This window comes from Eurosta solidaginis, chromosome 2 (genome assembly GCF_040869045.1).
Source record: "Eurosta solidaginis isolate ZX-2024a chromosome 2, ASM4086904v1, whole genome shotgun sequence".
Lineage (NCBI taxonomy): Eukaryota > Metazoa > Arthropoda > Insecta > Diptera > Tephritidae > Eurosta > Eurosta solidaginis.
The window spans coordinates 307,205,537-307,226,143 of record NC_090320.1 but is presented as its reverse complement, the minus strand read 5'-3'; the positions used below and the strand labels follow the sequence as shown (position 1 = coordinate 307,226,143).

Below are 20,607 nucleotides of genomic sequence, written 5' to 3'. Positions count from 1 at the left end.
TAAAAGACAACATGTTTCCTTTATTTGGCTACTTCTACTCTACTCTTGTTAGTTAAGCTTAGTATCTTTGCATTCCGTTCATACATATATTTATTTCACTGGAATAATTGGTACATATGGGATTATTTTTTGTTAACAAAGTTAAACATTCATTAATTTTACTGTTCATTCTTGGCCATATGAGAGATCTAACTGGCCTTTAGTTGAAGGTAAAAGAAAAACTAGATTCTTAATTAACAAACAAAAGTCTGCGTTTTGAGAGTAAAATAAAAAAGGGTACTTGTAAAAATTGCACACATTGTTTTATACATATATTGAGGGTATTATTTCTAATATATCCTTAATGTTGTTAAAGCATCATAACGCCACTCAGCATATCTAATTCTGTCTTTTACATTATTATTTTTAATTATTTTTCTGTTGCATTTAGGGCAAAAACTAAAATAGGGAGGCACTCTTAAATCACTTGCAAGGTTCTAGTTTCGCAAGATGCTATAATAATGAAAAGTGAAAGCGTGAAGGTTGTCCACAGATGTCATTTCGATTTTTTATACAAATGTATTCATCGCCATTGCGTTGCACCTATACAATCAAAATTTGTGTGTTTTTTTTACAACATAAAGAAAACTTATGGTATACCATTCATAGTCATACAATAAGTCAGTTAGTTATATTACGCTAATTTATTCCCGTCAAGTGTTTGGACAATATGTTTTGAAACTATTGCGGTTGCTTCACTAGCATTAGGTATAAGGAAACGATCCATGTCAGTTATAAGCAGACCATCACCATCTGGAAATCCATATTTGAATGTAATCAAGTCACGGTGACGTTTTTTTTGCTGTTATTTTTACTATGCTTGACAGTGGACGTCGTACAATTATTTGAGCTTGCCCACGCCCCAGTTCACGCAATACAATCAAATATGATGGGGTAATAATTAAATGACTATCATACATGTAACCATTCATATGCACTTCTTGACAACGGAATGCATTTATGATGTCTGGCGATTTTAAGTACTGTGTTAAATTAACAAACTCTTTGGCATCACCAGGCAGCTTAGAGCTGGCCATCTCAGGAGAATTTTTTACTTCATTATCATTATACTGGTCATCGTTGTCATCGTCAATACTAAAGACAGGTGCCACATTTCGATACCGCTTTCCATTTCGCTCGGCAGCAGAGACATGACGATCCTGAAATGCCATCTGATTTGTTACACTCCCACCATTATGATTACCAACGTTGGTGTTAGCACCGTTTGTAGGATTAGTGATGATATCGAAAAGCTTGTCTTTCACTTCGGCAGATTTAATTTTCATTACGGCAGAAAATCTGCTAAATATATCAGACGTTGGTCGTTGAGAGTCTCGTCGTGTCTAAAAAAACAACATAAGTGAAAAATAGAATACATTGCAAGACTATAAATGTTACCTGTTGTGTTTGGCCCGGTCGTCCTGAATTTCTTAATTCAACGCCATTTTTCGAGCATACAATACATTTTTTGAGATCGTGGTCCTCTAGACAATCAGCCATATGATCGCCAAAATAATCATGAATGGCCGTATAACCTCCAGTTAGCAACGATACGTATTGTGTATTTTTTTGTAAAAATGAAGCAACAACCATATGTGTATATTGATCCTCTTCCATACGTCCACTTCCCATAAAACAGAGGTGTTCACCTCCTGCATTGGAATTCGCTTCAATGGCTTGCCGCTGAGCATTCAATAAACCTTGAACTGCTGTTGAGAAAGCGATGGGCTCTTGCAGCATTAAATTACAATCAAGATGAAATGCTGTAGATAAATGTCCGGCATTATATTGTTCGGCTGGACGGCAATCAACCAAAAAGAAACGCACTGCATCCGGCGAAGTCAATTCCATAGAAGAATTTTCCACTAATTCATAAACCGAAACTGGAAGACATAATGCCTGGAAATATTAGAAAGGCGGTAATATTTATTTGATATGTGGACATATGAAAAGCTAAGTACTTTAATTAATGTATGTGAAAGCATTCAGCTAAACTAATTAAATGACTCACTTGCGACACGGTACATGGTTCACTTCGTGCACCTTTCTCACTTTGTGAACCGTAAAGTGCCTTTAAAAAGTCTGTTTTAAACGAGCTTGGTGTCTTAATCGAGTAATATTGAGCAAGTGAACAAAAATCCACAACATCGTCTGGTTCCAAAGCACAAGGCATATTTGAAAGAAATTTAATCAACTCCTCTCGTGTTTCATCTTTCATTGCTAATATTTGATCACGTCCATTGACAAGTATAATTAATGCTAGGAAGAATACCATAAAAGGGTCGGCGTGTTGAAAATATAAATCCCACATGGAGAGAATTACAGACAGACTACAACTTGAAGCAAATAGACATCGAAACCATTGCATAGAGTACAAGTCTGGCGTCACTTTCTTTGTATCCAACATAGTACATAATTCCGGATCATGATACAGTATAAGTAAACGAAATACATGAAACACATTGCCTTTCGGTTTGCAGCCCTTTGGGATATATGTATCGCGGATAGCTTCAAATAGATTATATGTATCAGAGCGATTTAGCTTTAGTGCCAGCAATGGCAACAATAATTCAATCCATCCATTGTCACTTTCATACTGAAGATTACGATTTTTACAATAAAATGTAAGAATTGATTCCAAATCCGATATAACGGAAACCTTGTCTTCGTCATCGTTGCCAATACGTTCAACGACTACTTGACAGTCTTCTCGTAGTGTATTTTGAAAAGGTAAATCGTAAATTTCATTGAAGAGCGACATTTGGTCGCTTTTATGCCGAACATCTAGGCATACTTGCCAAACATCAGGACGCAGAGCCTCAGGTATGGCCTTACCATGACAAATTGCATAAATGTCATTGACATTGCAGTCATCTAATAGAGCTGCTTCCAATTCAATCAACCTGAAATTAAAAAATGTGTTAAATAGTGAAAAGAAAAAGCCTGCAAACAATCGTTGGGAATTCTATACGACAGCATGACACTGCTAATACGCGTCCAAAAATATCGAAAGAGATGTCAAAAGACGCGTATTAATCTCGACAGCAATAATCCGAAACCGGAAAATACAAATTTTATCTCTGCCCGGAGATATTTGCAGTTGAAGTTGGCGATTTTCATGTTGTTGTTGTTGTAAGCGCACCCACAAAAAAAATTGTGAGCGCAGAAGGACATCACCGTGGCGGTTGCCACGGTTATACCACACACCCGGACTTGGCATGGCGTAGCCCAGGGTTATTTTTTATTAGCGCGGCCAAAGACCGCCAACGCAGAAAGGTGTTCTGCGCAAAAATACTATGGATTTCAGCCCCGGTTTCGGAGGGACCCGCGGGTCTTTTTCGGTTTTTCATTAATATCTTTGGTAATAGTGCAGTTTACGGTACCCACCCAAATTTGGGCCAAAATTTTCGAGTGAGGTATAAAAAGACGCGTATTCACGTCTAGATCAAGAATACGAAAGCGGAAATAAATTTTTTTACGCGTTCAAAAGATATTAACGAAAAACCGAAAAAAGACCCGCGGGTCCCTCCGAAACCGGGGGTGGGATCTATAGTATTTTTGTGCAGAACACCTTTCTGCGTTGGCGGCCTTCGGCCGCGCTTATAAAAAATAACCCTGGGCTACGCCATGCCAAGTCCGGGTGTGTGGTATAACCGTGACTACCGCCACGGTGATGCACAAAATTTTGTGTGGGTATAAACACAACAACAACCACATTAAAAACGCCGGCTTCAACTGCAAATATCTCCGGACAGAGATAAAATTTTTCTTTACCGCCTTCGGATTATTGTTCTCGAGATAATTACGCGTCTTTTGATACCTCACTCGAAAATCTTGGCCCAAATTTCTGTGGGTACCATAAACTGCACTACTACCATATCTTTTGACCGAGTTAAAATTTTTATTTTCCGGTTTCGGATTATTAATACTGATGTCAAGGCGCGTCGTTTGACACCTCTCTCGATATTTTTGGACGCGTATTAGCAGTGTCATGCTGTCGTATTTGAATTACCCAATCGTTAACAATTTAATGTAGAAGAAAAAAACTTGGACGATTGAATCAGCTCTCAAGATAAGACATTGTGATACCAGTCGCAACATTCATTCATATATGCATATACTGCAAGCTGCAGGTAGATCGGTGACGAATGACGTTGGAGTGTGCATATATACATACTCCAACAAAAACAACAAGCCGCCAGGTAACAAGATTACAAAAGCGACACGTCGTTTCAAATTGAAAAGTTAATAATTAAAAGGGAGCGGAGGCAGTTTTAGCCCAGACCTATGGTAGTTTTGGAAGGAACTTACCACAAATTATCATCCATTTTATCAATATTGTCAACACACAGTCACAACAGAATACCGTTTTGCTATTTTTAAGATTTGTTTTTAAATATCTCTTTTACACCTTACAATAAGCTCCTTTCAGTCTTTTCATTTAACACTTACATCGCAAAAGCCCACCGAAAAGGGACAAACTATTAATTTTTCCAAATATTTGTTTTCTTTACAAATTTTTTCAAAGCTTACGAATATTTACTTTATCCAGACTTTTTCATAACTTTTTTCTATAGCAATTCGCTTTCGTTGACATTCCAAAAGCAATGTGTCAAGTAGTTAAGGCCAGCACACATAAAATTTTCGATTCCACACCAAGAATCAATTTTTCTTTTCCGCCTTCGGATTATTGTTCTCCAGATTAATACGCGTGTTTTGACACCTCTCTCGATATTTTTGGTAGCGTATTAGCAGTCGACACGTCAACGTCATCATTGCCGTCAACTAGACTATTGCCGAAACCTCTCCCGATTAGTGGTGGGTAATGACACTATTTTTTGAGTGTTAACGCAGTAGCACAGGCACACTTTGCAGTGTTAACACATTGTGTTGACACAATTGTGTTATAACTGATTATCGAAAGTCGATATGAGTGTATGCACAATATCAGAGCACAGTACTGTGTTACTTACCTCTAACGCCACGTTTGACGCCATTTAGAAGAGTAAATCATGGCAACATTTATCTTCTTTCATACTCCAATTTTTCAAAGTCATATCATCTGGTCAAGAGGATAGTAAGTGCCCCTGTGGACACCATTTTTTATGAAAAAACAAAAATAAAATAAAAATTTTGAGAGCGCAGTGAGAATTTTAAAATCTTTTTAAATGTCATTATCCTCTCACCAGTTTTATCTTGTAATATTTGTATCATGTGTATAAATATGTTTTGAGTGAAGTGTCATTGGAAAGCAATACAATCAACACACAAGCACAATGGACTATCTATGTATGTGCACTTACGATCTGAGTGTCATCCTCTGTGCTATAGAGCGTGTTACTGTGTTATGAGCATTTACCAGTTTGAGCGGCATTGCACAGTCAGCTTTGTGCCATCGAGTGTGCCACTGTGTTATAAATTAATCGATAAGTGTGCGTGTGCGTGCCGCACATTACTGTGTGTTAACACAATAACACAGCACAGTGCTGTGTTACTCAGCCTTACTCCCAATATTTCGGATGAGTTGTAAGCTAAAGTAAAGAATTTCCTATATAAGTACGGAACTATTAAATATTTTTTGATTAATTACGGGTGATGTACAAATACCTGCGTATCACTTTTTGCCCTTCATGTCCACTTCCCGTTCCAGTAATTCATTACTTTAGCTCACAACTGCTAAAACTCGTCCAAAAATATCGGGACGACGCGCTTTGAACCCAGGATCGCGAATCCGAAAGCGGAAATTGGCAATTTTATTTCTTTTCGGAGATATTTCTAAACAAATTTTAAAATTTTCATGTGGTTGTTGTAATTTTGATGATTTTGTTGTACAAGAAAAACTGTGGGTAAACAAGTGTTTTGCGCTGATAAAGTTTTGTTATCCAAACCGGTGTTGGGCCCACTCAGGGTAATTTTTTATAAGCGCGGCCGAAGGCCGCCAATGCAGAAAGGTGTTATGCGCAAAAAAGCTATGCATCCCACCCCGGTTTCGGAGCGCTCCCTGTCCATTTTCGGTTTTTTGGAAATATCTCTTGACAGAAATAAAATTTTCAATTTCCGCTTTCGGATTCGTGGTCCTGGGTCCAAAACGCGTATTTTGGACGAGTTTTAGTAGTTGTGAGCTAAAGTAAAGAATCACCCCTGTTTCCGCTACGGATATATTCGATTGGGCAATTGATAGTCGGACCATTGAACATCAAAGATCCGCCAGAAAATCAGCTCCTGTAAAAGAGCCTTAAAGCAGACTGAGTTCATTTCTTCCAATATTACCAAAAAATGCAACTTTGATATTGGCAACTTTTTTGAGTTTTGTTGTTGATTTCGTAAATTTGTATCGGTTGTTTTTTGCCAAATGAAATTGAATAGTCGTGTCATTTGTAAGATTTATTGCACCTTTTCAAGTAATTTGCCAAAGTATTTGCATATTTTGCGTTGAAAAAGAATAATTTTTCACTTTGCAAAACTTTTCATTTCCATTCATTTAATTTGGTTGAATAAGAGAATGGACTTCATGGATGCAGTTTTTGTGCAGTTGCTGTGAGAATTCGCATTGATTTTGTTGACTGAAGTTTGGTGGTAATTTTGCACGCTTCAGTTTCGTTGAACCTAAATCATCAAAATTGAAATAATTTGTACATATCGAATACAAATAAATTACAAAGAATTCTACATTAGTGGATAACAATACCTGCGAAGTTAGCAACAGAAGCGATAAAGAAGCATTTTGGAAGGTAAATCAGATTTATTAAATACTTGATTTATTGATTTTCTCTATTAAAAAAGGTAGATGCATGGGCTTATGTAGATGTGTAAAGATTTCTGCAATCTCAATTCATGGTTTCTCTATAAGCAAAAAACCAACAAATACTACACCGTCAACCACAGGTATACACATATGCGCATGTGTCTAGCGAGTAATAATGCAAAATGTGTTGGCTGTATGCCGACGACTATGTTTGCCCCAATGTGTATTTATGGTGTCTGTGGCAAGTTCAAATCCTGTCATAAAATAAATTATACATTTATGTAGGTACATGTATTTGCATCATTTTGTGTACGCATGCAGTGTATACACTCAAACAAAATTCGCAGCCAAATGTTAACTCAAAGTTACTTTTGGTTCCATGCTCTAAGGCTGATAAACATCTTTAAAAACACGTTAAGCCACAAGCCTAAATATCTAAGTATGAAATCTTCATTGCAAAAATATGGATTATTTTTTATGTATATAGACCTTATCATTTCGCATTTAATCTTATATCGTGAATTCATTATACATATGTATTATTATTAACAGATTTTTGCTTTTTAGATGAAAACCCGTCCTATTTCAAATGTAAGTGTAGTCACCGAGTGGGAGGATAATGTTCTTTTCGATGCTGATGATCCCGATTTTTGTGGTATTTCTCCAAATGTTGGAAACGTTCTTAATACCAATGGAATGACGGTGTCTTCAGCTAACATTGTTGCTCCACCATCGGGCTTAGTAACTGGTTCAGCTACAAATGTCAGTTTAAATGCATTAAATGTAAAAGGTGAGTCCAATAAAATACAATACCCTTCCGGTCAGATATAAAAAATATGTACATACAAATGTTTATAGCAAATATGATAAGGTAATTTGTTAAAAACTGCAAATGTTACAACTTATGTAAGGGCAACTGTTGCATAAAATATTGCACCTTTTGGCTACCATATTTGCAGTTGCTATGGCTATTTTAGTTAAGCGCCAAATACACGACACGAACATTTCCGCGAACATTCCGCAATCTTGGTCGCAGCTTTGGCCATACACCATACGAACTTTTGGCCGAACATTAGTTCTCTTTCAGACAGCGATGAATACGGACATCAGGTGGCATCAGGATCTACTTCTTTTAATTTTTCGATTAAAGTCGCATAATCATTATTCTTTTTAATTCTATTACAATAATCTTTGCTTTTTACTTGCCACAATGATGGCAAAGATTTATACATTTCAATAAATTCACTCAGAAATTTTTTATTGTCCTTTTTACTTTTCCGCGCACGTCTGTTCCGTTCAGAAATTACTACGATTATGAGCTATTTCGCCATACACGCACGACCATTTGCGCGAACTGGCAAACACCACCATACACGACAGAAAAGGTCGCAGAAACATGACATAACGGGAATGTTCGCGGAAATGTTCGTGTCGTGTATTTGGCGCTTTAGTTATTTCTCTGTTTGCTGGCAAAATGTCTCCATAGTGCTGTGATGCACATCTCGGCCGCTCAAATGATTGTTTGAATTTATTTATTTACAGTCTTGTAGCCTTAATTTCTTAAATTTCTAAAATTACATCTATGAGATCTCTTTATATTATTGCAATTGATTTTTGTGTTTACATCATTAAATTATCTAAAAGGCATTGTTTTGCAGTAGTTGAACAATAATTTCTTAAATTGATTGCTATTTCGACATTGTTTTATATCATTTGGTAGCTCGTTGTATTCTCTTAATCCATCGTAATATATATTTTTTATTTCGAATTCCGATCTTACAGCTGGCAAATGAAAATTGTTTCTTTTTTAATAATTTGGGAAAATTTTTCCCAAATTATTAAATAAATTATAAAAATTGCTTCAAATAAATGTTTTCATACATTTAAAAAAGCAATATGGGCAATCCCCGATTATTAAAATCAGAAAATTGTTTCTATTTCTCGTTTGATAAGCATGGACCTCATTATTATATAACACGCGGTCGTTAAAATTCCGAGCTTACCTAGTTTGATATTATGTATAAATTTTAAAGTGTAATAAACAGTGAGTTGTTTTACATTCAGCCAATTTAGGCTATTAAGCATTTCATGTATTGGAGTGTCATATCGTTTTTTCAGGATGAACCGCAAAGCTTTATTTTGCTTCACCTGTAGTTTTATAATGCTAGAGTCAGCTAACGTAGGTTAGCATTGCCTTATAAGAAATAACATCTCTTAATACGTATGTAACGAAGTTGCTTTTAGTGGTACTTCAGAAGTTTTTTAATTTTCTTCCAATATATTTAATTTGCAGTCGTTTTTACCTTGAAATTTTTTAACAGGACCTTCGGTATGATAGGACATTGAAAGGAAAAATAAAGCTTCTCAACTAAGGAAACTCTTTCGACCCAGCCTAATATACACTCATACATACATATCCACATATATATGTAGCATATTTTGACCATGGCCATTGAACGAGTATTTGCGCTGAAATTGCAAAAAATGTGCTGATTGCTAGTACTTTCCGTTGCGGTTGTTGTTGTTGTTGATGTGGCGATCAATTGTGGTCACAATACACACTTTTGGTGTCAAATTTTGCAATTCTGATTAATTTCAACTTCTCATGCTTTGACTATGTAATTGCTTTCATAATTGCCTGACGTTCGTCTATTTTACGTTGGATTGTGTATAATAAAAGCACTGGGAAAAGGCAGTCTTATATACCTATGTACATATCCATACTTATTGTCTGCTTCAAGTTGTACAGCCACACATTTCATACCCATGTGCATGTGTGTACATAGCTATATGGCGCTACTCAAAGAAACAAACGCACATACTATAAAGGTGAGCTCGTATGGCGTTTTCTGTAAAAAAAATTACCCTAATTTGGAACTCTTAATTCCTACTTTTAAACTAGGTCACGTGGCACTCTGAAAAAAGGCTGAATATTTAGGTAAAGGTTCCCCTTATTCAGTTCGAAATATTTTGTGAAATAAACTTGAAAACTTAAGCGAGGAAGCTGAAAAGATCCAACAAGGTGACATCACTTCCAGAAAAATAAGCAACATTAGTAATGTACAAATAAATTTCGGTGCATTGCTTCAATGCTATGCCTTTAACAAAGAGTACAAAAAGAAAGCATTAATAGAACCTCTTAACACACGACATGAGCCAATTTTATTGATGTATGTGTACATAATTCTGGTCGTAAATTCCTAAAAGTATGCTCCATTTTTGTACAAATCATATTTGTACTAGAGATGTTGCAAATATATATTTTCGCATTCACGGTCGCGTCGTATAATGCGAATATGACATTAGAAACAGAACAATAGGGTAAAGGATAATAAAAGCGTAATACTAAACACGAGCGCCACAGAATGAAAAAGGGAGACTGAAATAGGTATAATATAGAGCTGGTTTCGATTCGATTTTTTCGATTCGATTCTGAAAAAAAAACAAAAAAAAAAAAAAAAACGATTTCATCATTCGATTGCTGCTTAATTGTTCACCCAATTTTTGTCGTTTATTAAACTTCGCCAGCTCGTTTCGTCAACTGGAGCTAATTAGCAACATCAAAGAGTACCATACGGCTCTTCACTTGGTCATCCTATCGGAGTGGGATTATTAGTGTAATCCATAGTGAAATATTATAATTTCTTTGTTTTCTCAAATTTTTTTTTTAGAGGAACCGACCTCGGGTACCAAGGACCATATATGTATAATTTTTTTAAAGATGTTCCAATTTTGTGCACAGAAGTTTCTTCTTCTGTCTTCTCTGCAATGTTATCTTATAAATCAACTGTCAATAATGATCTATTAATCTCTCATCGTAGCTGCGCAGATGTATGGCTCGGAATCATGGACCCTATGGAGAGTCCATGGGATGGCCCTTTGGATTGTTCGGGAGAAAGGTCCTGCCGACGATTTATGGTCCTCTCCGTGAGGCCAACAGCTAGGTCAAGTTATGGGAATGCATGAAGACGCTCCAGTACGGAAAGTATTCTAATCAGCACACTTATTTGGAAACAGACGAGAGACCTGCTCCAAAAAGGCCGATCTCCCCTGGTTTTCGCAAAATGTTGTCAGATACATTTGTTGCTGGTCTGACTTGTTACGCAACGCCAAAACCGCTTAGGCGGCTAAGCGCCAATTGGTGGTGGTGATCCAATTTCTTTATCTTTCTCATTTCACTCAAAGTCTCCCAACACAATGGCGCATAGAAATTGAAAAACTATTTTGATTGGCCTATGAAACTATGCGCCAATAAAGCTAAATTTATAAACAAATTACATCAAATATACATAGTTTCTGCATAGGTTCTCCCCTTGGGTCTGTAGGGTGATCAAAACTTCGAAAGCTAAAAAAATTGATTTTCGCAACTGATTTCTACTACGCAAAACACATATATCGCTAAAATCAGTGTTGGAAAACAAAAAACCTAAACAATCACGGCCAAGCACAAAACAAAATGCCAAATAAACAATTTAAAACTGATGCACATGTAATTGGGGCAATAATATCTAATCGTGTAAGGACTACCTTTATGCGTATTTAATAATTATTATGCACATTTTAAATATCACCTTTCGCTATTGAATAGGCGTCAAATAGTATTTGATAGCAATTTATAATGTTTACTCCTATATTTTTTTTCACTTCAACGTGTTCGATTAGAATTTATTGCTATGAGACACAAATCGCTAACCCGTTATACTAATTAATATATTTGCCTGAAATCATGAAACTCTGACTCTATTGTGCGAAAATACCGGTGTTCACTTTTTGAGTGATTCTTATAGGAAATTTAACGCTCTTTCCAATGGAACAAACTATCTTTCTTAGTTTTTTCACAAATCGCATTTAAAGCCAAATCGGACCACAAATACGATTTTTTGAAATATTTTGATCCATGCGCCACCTATCGAAGATTTTTTTCTTATTATTGCATTGTCATCGGGTTCTGAACTATATTGCAAGTTTCAAGCTTATCGGGAAGTTACTTAAATTTTAATTACAAAATTCGTTCACAACGGCAGGCCGCTACCGGAGACATTCTCGAAGTAGACACTTGCGTTCTTATTGCTACAACCATTGACGTCAGATGGCCAGCCGTTGGGATTGAAAATGCGGTCGTTAAAAGCGGAGGTGACTCCGAGCTTAAAGTTCACGCTTTCCATGCTATCTAGCGGAACATCGATTTTCACCTGCTTACGGCACGAATTCACGGTGTAAAGAATTCAATGACCCATACGTTACAACAACTCTTTTTATATCATTGGTCAGGCCTATTTTGGAATACGCTTCAATAATTTGGAATCAGCGTTATCAGGTTCATTCTGACAAACTTGAATTGGTCCAGAAACAATTTTTGCTTTAAAAAACACCGTGGGATCCTTCAAAAAATGTCCCCCCTACTGCAACCGGTTAAAACTACTAACAAACACTGTAAAAATGCTGACGCCTGTGACTCATTTCTTAGTACAAAAATATCTTTTAACTACATTAAATTTGTAATATGAAATGAAGCAAAGAACCCTAAACCATGATAATATTGTTCAACCCTCTATTTCAAATACGAAAGTACCAATTATTGGAAACTTGTTTGCAAAATTGTGGTTTGATCATTATTTTTGTATGTATGTACTCAAATTTATTGCGTATAAATTGTGGCTACTGTTAATTTGCTCTATTGTTGTCAATTTCATAAATTCACATGTGCCCCCTACTGGGCAAACAACTCCCTCATGTGTACTTACTTCTAAGTTTTGAATTTGAAATTGTCTAGCGTTTAATTAAATACTGTTTAATATTATCTTTAAATTAAGTGTCTGTATATTTGGTCTGTATGATTGTTTAATTTGTAGACTGATAAATAAATAAAATAAAATTAAAAGATGACTACTGTCAATGCCAGCATGTTTCGAAACAAAATATTTAACATTTTTCTCCAAGACAGTCGGTTTAAAGGAGGATACATGTACCCATTTCCTCTTGGCTACAACTTCCGTTGCAGCCATGGATTATGGTTCTCTTATTGCTGATCGCAGCAACAATATTACGATGTACAGTGTTAGTACTATTCGCAGCAAAAATTCCTATCTCAAAATGTTTCGAAATTCTGCGTTCAGTCGAGTAGGGTGATATTCCACTCAACAATCAATTTATAACAACATTTTGGATGTTATAAAGTTTCGAACTCTTACATGTGTTACATCTGTATATGTACCCGGCAAATGGGGGCCCGACAACCACCTTGTACCACCGCACAAAGTTTGTTATTCAGAACGCCTCCTGCTCCAGAATCTCCAAAACACACATCTTTTCCACCACATCCAGCACAAATAATTGTTTCTGCTAAATATAACCCATAGACCATCGCATATGCAGTCTTACATTCTAGCGTGTCTACTATATTCAAAAACGTAGTTTGGAGACGATCAGAATGAACCTTACTAGTTTGAGCTTTCATACCCCATCCACTAACTTGCATCGTCATGCCCAGTTCTAATTGATGACCGCAAAGTAATATTGATTTTACTACATTATTCTCTTCAAAGGATCTAACCACTTTAACCACAGCTATATCCATAAACAGTGTTTGGGGATTATAATAATCAACATCATAATGTATATCCGCCACTTTGCGTTTTTGCCCTTTCCCCGCTTTTATTTGACTTAGATCGGTAACACCAGCTTCAATGACGAGTTTATCCCGTTCTTCCGTTACTATGTCATGCGCAACTGTAACCACAGAGTTCATATTGACTAAGGAACCAACGCAACAATAGCAGCCTTTAATAAATATTGCTACCGAATGTGGGCTTTGCTCTATTCGTATATCTTGGCCATGTGCAACGCGAAATTGCGCATTCGTATGTGCCAAAACGCAGCCAAGCAAGACCAGCAGCGCGAAGTGATAGCGTGGATTCATTTTTTTAGTTTAAAACTTTTTCTACTCCGTTCTAAGTATTAACTACACCAGATTAATTTTGTGGGCGCTATTTATACCTGAGCCGTGTAAATAAAAAATAAGATTTTAGTAATTTGAAATAACAAAAATACATATAAATTTAAGTTATACTCAGCTGCCTTGCACACAGAGTATATAAACTTTGGTAACATAGCGGCTGGTCGTAACGGCGTAAACGAAACGAGATAAATGAAAAAAGAAATTGATTTAGCCATGTCCGTCCATCCTTGCGTGCGTCGGTGCACACTATAACTTGAGTAAATATTGAGAATAAAATATTGAAATTTGGTATATGGGTTCCTTGGCGCTCATCTCCCATCGCTATTACAAATGAAATTGGATGGTAACCATGCCCACTTTTTTGATATAAAACATTTGGGAAAACACATAAAACCTGATTATTTAGTATATAATTCATCTAGAATGTTGAAATTTGATGTGTGCAGTGATATCGTGTTAAAAATTAAAATTGGCGTGGCACCGCCAACTTGTGATAAAATCAATTTTACAAATATTATTAATCATAAATGTAAAACCGTTAAATCTATCATAACAAAATTAGACAGAGAGGTTGTCTCTACTCTAAAGAATGCTTCGAATAAAAATTTAGGAAATCGGTGAAGGACCACGCCCTATTTTATATAAAAGATTTTTAGAAGGGTCGTGGACGAATAAAATAAACTATATCTTTGCAAAAAAGAACTTTATATCAATGATGTTTCATTTCCCAAGTGGAATTATAACAAGAAACAGGACATTTTTTTTAATTGGCGGTGCCACACCGCTGTTCCGATGAAAGCATTACAAAACATTTCTAGAAAAAAATTAATCCCTCGTAACAAAATTGGACAAAGTAATTTATTTGAAATGAACTGCACAATTCAAATTCTCGCTGAGTATATAATATTCGGTTACACCCAAATTTAGACACCCTCTCTTGTTTTTTGTTTATTTTAATTAGCTGAACAAACAGATTTGGCTCCATCAAATTGACAAATTAAATGTATTTATTGCTATTCTAGCGAAATAAAATGATCGCCGCTTTGACAAAACATTTTGCTATACTTTTTCAAAAGAAAATTTCCTTGCCATTGTTTGTTTATAAGTGGGCGAGTCCCAAATAACGTCCGTCACGAACCGAAAATCAAAAGTGGTCATTTATTATTTCAATCACTTGGGATTAAAGGTCAAATGTGTATGATGTGGAAATCAAATAGTCTCTTCTTTCCCGTCATCCTGGGCAGAGAAACATGATTTCAAAGAAAGGCTTCACGGTTTTGCGAATTTGGATGTTTTACTAAAAAAATATAACGTCCTTTCTTTATATTGTTGCGCTGTTAAACCCAGATCGGGTAACATTTTTTATTTTTGTATAACATTTGTCAAATCGTTTAACTCTCTTCCATTTGTTGATCCATATATTGGCCTATAATTTTAATTCTGTTTAGCCAATGAAAAAAACTTATATGTTGTCAGAAAGAAGGCATTTTTCGCTTTCAGCAGTGTTAACTGATTCTTGGAGATTGTCGAGAAATCTTACAAAATATGACGAAAATTTAAATTGTATCTCTTTTTTAATTTATATATACAAAGGATTATCTGAGGAATATCTAAAATCAGTTCTGATTTCAACAAGATATTGCTGTAGATTTTATTGGTGTATTCAACAATTTCATATGAAGACACAAAAGAAAGCAGTAAAAACTAGCTGGCATCTTTTTTTTGTGAATCTTATCTGCTATATATTTGTCGAATGGTTAAATGGGAATAACCTATGCAATCGATTTACTAAATGCGTGAGCTTTTGAACGCAAAATTATATATGATCTCTTTAAAGTTTTGATTTACTTTGTACTTTTGTTCTATTTCTTCTATGAAACTAACATTTGTACATACATTATTAGAAGCGCAAGAACGTACTCTATTGAATGATCTAAAAATGTATCAACGAATAAACAGAGGGAAAGTTATATACTAGTATACGTCTCCGCTTATGAAAAGGGGGTTTTGGCCCCTTAGCCCGGACTTTGAGGCCGTAATCAAAATTCCAGGTATCCAGATTTTGTTTAATCTACTAGACCTGAAACTAGATGTCTCGCAAAGAATATTTTTCCATGTCATATAGTGTTATTCATTGAGAAAAAAATTGTTGTTGTTGTTGTTGTGGTGATAAGGACACTCCCCGAAGGCCTTGGGGAGTGTTATCGATGTTGATGGTCCTTTGCCGGATGCAGATCCGGTACGTTCCGGTACCAAGCCCGACCATCTCGGAACGATTTGTTATGACCACATGCGACCTTCTTGACCATCCCGGGCTTCCACCCCCTAGATCCATGATGAGTTCGTGGTCGCCAGAGCCTCGGCTGTTAATGAAACAGGATTCGACATGGATAGGTGAGGTTGACAATTGGGTTTGGAGAAGCTATATATTGCGCTGGCAACTTGAAAGGGTTGCGATACACAACCCCTGAATCTGGTATCTTAGTCGCCTCTTACGACAGGCATACCTACCGCGGATATATTCTGACCCCCTAACCCGCTGGGGGAATTTTCGCGTCCGTTATGCCGAATCCGTAACCCTACTTAAGCTTATATCCAGCGTTTTAAAAAGATATTTCAGATTTCGAAAACCTACGGGCATTGGGTATTTATTTCAAGTTCTCTTGGCTGTGCCGAAGACTTCATACCTTTCATGAAAGTGGCTGAACAATAATCTTATCCCATTCGTAATATTTAAATAATCGGCTGTATAAGATATGAAATATATAGTGAACAGATGTTCATACCTAAGCGATTATATACTATATATACCACCGATCTCATCCATTTTTTCAGACAACAATATGTTCAATATACAAAGGCATATGGTGAAGTTTGAAGCTTCAATCTGAAAAATTGAAGAAGATATGACAACAATCCTCTTTTCTGAAAAATCGGTTGTATGATGGATATATGTTATAGTGGTCCGATGCGGCCTGTTCCGACTAATGTCTAATCGGACACCTAAATATACCCGCTCACCAAATTTTTTCAAGATATCTCAAAAATTGAGGGACTACTTTGCATACCAACAGACAGACGGGCAGACGGACATGGCTAAATCAACTCAGCTCTTCATCCTCATCATTTCGGCATACTTATTTATGGGTCTATATATTTTCCTTTAAGGCCTTAAATTTTGAGATTCGTGACAAAGTTAATTTATTTATTATTTATTTAAAATTATAGTCGACTCAAAAAGAAAGCGGTCGACTGCTAAACATTTAAAGTAAATTGTATATAATTATAGGCATTACAATTTCTATTATACAGAAAGTAATGTTATTTAAGGATTTATATAAGTGTCCACAGTGGCGGGTCATCGTGAGGAGCTCAGAAGGGAGCTTATGCGAGGTGCTCAAAAGGAGCTTTGTGCCCATAAGGGGGCTGACGCGACGTGCTCATAAAGATATACGCTTCAAAGAGGTACCATCTCTAACATACGGTTTCAAAACTGGTTTCACTCGGTGAAATGTCAAATGTCATTTCATTTTCATGAAAGGTATAAAAATTACATCTATTTCTTGTAGCGTTCGAACCTTATATATATACATATATAGATATATATATATATATATATATATATATATATGTCCTTCCAATTTTGAGGTGCCCACAATTTTTCCTCAAATATTGTAATATCCGCTAAGTCCGCTATCATGTTCTCATTTATGTAGGTTAAAATGGGTACGAATGAAGCGGCCGTAACCCAGGACTTGCCCATATGTATTTGCGAAGTTGATTAGTGTTATTAAGTTGACACGTGTACAATGAATGTATTTTTAATGAAAAGTACACGTAATTGGTTTTATCGGTTTCCAAGCCGCTAATATTCCATTGCACACTGCGAACAATCCAGTGTTGGGAGCAGTGCACTAAATTTTGAGCAACTGTACTGCTCGAACTTAAGTGGACTGACATAACCAAGATCTTGCGCTAAATGTTAATGAGACGTCCGCACGACTAAAATACACCATAAAACTATTACCATATGCTAAGATATGATCGGTACCGAGACCATCCAGAAAATAATCTTTGAATAGTCCCAACAAACCAGGAAATGTTCGCAGTCGCGAAAATGACCACACAGCGATAATTAGAAGTAATAATAATATGCTGCATTTCTTAAAAAGGTAGACCCCAATACTCCCCTGAAATACTTTTTTTTGAAATGATCTCTAAATAGTTCCATTAATATTCATATTATTTATTTGTTAATGTAAAAACCGGAGCGTTAAAATTAAATTGTGCAAAAGACACAACTTTGCATTGACATGGATGGTTAGGTTGGGATGCGCCCCTTTTAGATAAAGCAAAGAACGAGGCAAACTGGTGAAAGCGAGGAAAGATGAATATAAGGAACATAAGCCTTACACCAAAATATAATAAGGTATTCTATGTGGTTGGCCCTCAAATACAACTGCGGCCCACATCACTGACATCAAAAATGTTATACACACAATTATAAATTTGGACATTGAAGTGAACGCACGAAGCAAGTGTGGAAACAACTTAACCCATTTTGTATTGGGAAAATTATAAAAAATTAACTAAGTCTAGTGATTAATTTAAAACTAGAAGTAAAAGTTAAAGCTATTTATTATCCTACAAAACATAAACTAACTTAAATAAAGAAACTAAAACTAAACTAAAGTACGTGTTTTTGGTATTGGTGTTTGGCGTGCAGTAGGGTGTGTACGTAAGTACAACTTTTTCGGAGGTTCCTAAATGGAACCTTACTACGTTTAAATTCTGCTTACTTTAAAATTTTTAATTTGTCAAGCGTTTAATTAAATACTGTTTATATATTATGTTAAAATATTGCATATGTTATTTATATCTTTAAATTAGGTTTCTGTATATTTGGTCTGTATGATTGTTTAATTTGTAGACTGATAAATAAATTCAATTAAAATTAAATTAAAATTATCCGAGGCTTGTTCTTCTTTTTGGAGTGTGGTTTAACGTGACGGGTGCTAAGTCGAGCACACAACTTTCTCAGCGGGAATGATAGTATTACTATTCAGGTTTGTAAATCGAGCCGATCAAAGGCCGACGCCCACTTGCACCTTATGGACTCTGCCGATAAAACCCCCCATCTTTAAGGGCTAGATGTCGGAGTGGCCTAGCCAGGTTGTCGCCTCCTCACATTATCTCACTAATTATCGTATGTTCAGTGGCGTCTCAGATGGTACTTGGTACCAAGTGGCCGGAAGGAGCGGGCTGTTTGAACCGTATGTAAACTAATCTCTTTGGGCATTCCTTGGCGAATGGTGGCCCAGAAGCTTTTACCATTTCCGTGGACTTCTATACACGGCTCCTCCAAGATTACTATTGCAAGTAATATACTGCTTAGCTACTTATCTACTAAAGCTTTCGCTAGAGGGGATTGAATTATTCCCGTTTTTCTTGTTTTGTAAAATCAACCTTTTCTGATGCGGGAGTGTTAAAGCTTTGCTGTCTTTAGAGAACAAACCTCAAGAGATTAAGACAGCTAGAAGCTTGAAATGTCAGCAAATGCTTACGTTTACGTTATGTATTGTTGAGATAAGTGATTCATTGTCATAGCTATTTCATGCAAACCACAAAAAACGTGAAGCTTTGCATCCTCACACAAACTACCAACCTATTTTTATACTCAGAGTGCTTTGCACACAGAGTATATTAATTTTGATTGGATAAGGGTTGGTTGTACAGGTATAAAGGAATAGATATAGATATAGACTTCCATATATCAAAATCTTCAGTACCGTCCGTCCGTCCGTTTGTCCGTTAACACGATAACTTGAGATATCTTCACCAAATTTGGTACACGAGCTTATCTGGACCCAGAATATATTGATATTGAAAATGAGCGAAATCGGATGATAACCACGCCCACTTTTTATACATATAACATTTTGGAAAACACAAAAAACTTGATTATTTGTAAATAATGCACCTATAATGTTGAAATTTGACGTCTAGACTGATACTGAGACTTTTGAAAAAAAATTTTAAATTTTTTTTAAAATGGGCGTGGCACTGCCCACTTGTGATAAAATCATTTTTTCAAATATTATTAATCATAAATCAAAAGTCGTTAAACCTATCGTAACAAAATTCGGCAGAGAGGTTGCCTTTACTATAAGGAATGCTTTGAAGAAAAATTAACGAAATCGGTTAAGGACCACACCCACTTTTATATAAAAGATTTTTAAAAGGGTCGTGGACGTACAAAATAAGCTATATCTTTTCAAAAAAGAGCTTTATATCAATGGTATTACATTTTTCGTGTGTATTTATAACAATAAATAGGAAAAACTTCCAATTTAAAAAAATGGGCGTGGCACCGCCCCTTTTATGACCAAGCAATTTTCTATGTTTCGGGAGCCATAACTCGAAGAAAAATTAACATATCGTAATGAAATTGTGTACACATATTTTCCTTATAGCAGAAAATATTTCTAGTAAAAATGGACGGGATCGATTAAAGATCACGGCAACTTAGATATAAAACAAGTTTAAAAGGGTCGTAGACTAGAATAATAAGCTATAACTTACCAAAAAATAGTTTTGAATCAATAATATTTCACTTATCAAGTTTTATTGTCAGAGGAACGGGCGGTGCCACGTGTTATGTAGAAAAGTAATTTATCTGAAATGAAATGTACAATTGAAGCTCACGCTGAGTATATAATGATCGGTTACACCCGAAATTAGACACCTTTACTTGTTTATTTTATATTTATCTTAAAGATAGTTTAGGTATGTACATCTGTTCACTATATATTTCTTATCTTATACATCCGATTATTTGGAGATTACGAATTGGATAAGATTATTG

General features: G+C 35.8%; 2 protein-coding genes across 2 annotated transcripts in view; one reads left to right on the top strand and one right to left on the bottom strand.

Moving 5' to 3' along the window:
* On the bottom strand, positions 1-4,629 carry TBC1D23 (TBC1 domain family member 23). The gene is given in 5 exon segments (XM_067768966.1): positions 1-838; positions 840-1,382; positions 1,438-1,938; positions 2,051-2,942; positions 4,351-4,629. Coding segments are annotated over 5 exon segments (2,118 nt in total). The 5' UTR covers positions 4,368-4,629; the 3' UTR covers positions 1-673.
* Positions 4,630-6,398: 1,769 nt separating this feature from the next.
* The window catches only part of Pino (Pinocchio), a 73,669-nt gene continuing 59,460 nt past the window's right edge, over positions 6,399-20,607 (top strand). Inside the window, exons 1-2 of the mRNA XM_067768968.1 lie at positions 6,399-6,770; positions 7,352-7,574. Coding sequence (XP_067625069.1) covers positions 7,352-7,574 — 223 coding nt within the window. The 5' untranslated portion in view covers positions 6,399-6,770. The remainder of the gene's footprint in view (positions 6,771-7,351; positions 7,575-20,607) is intronic.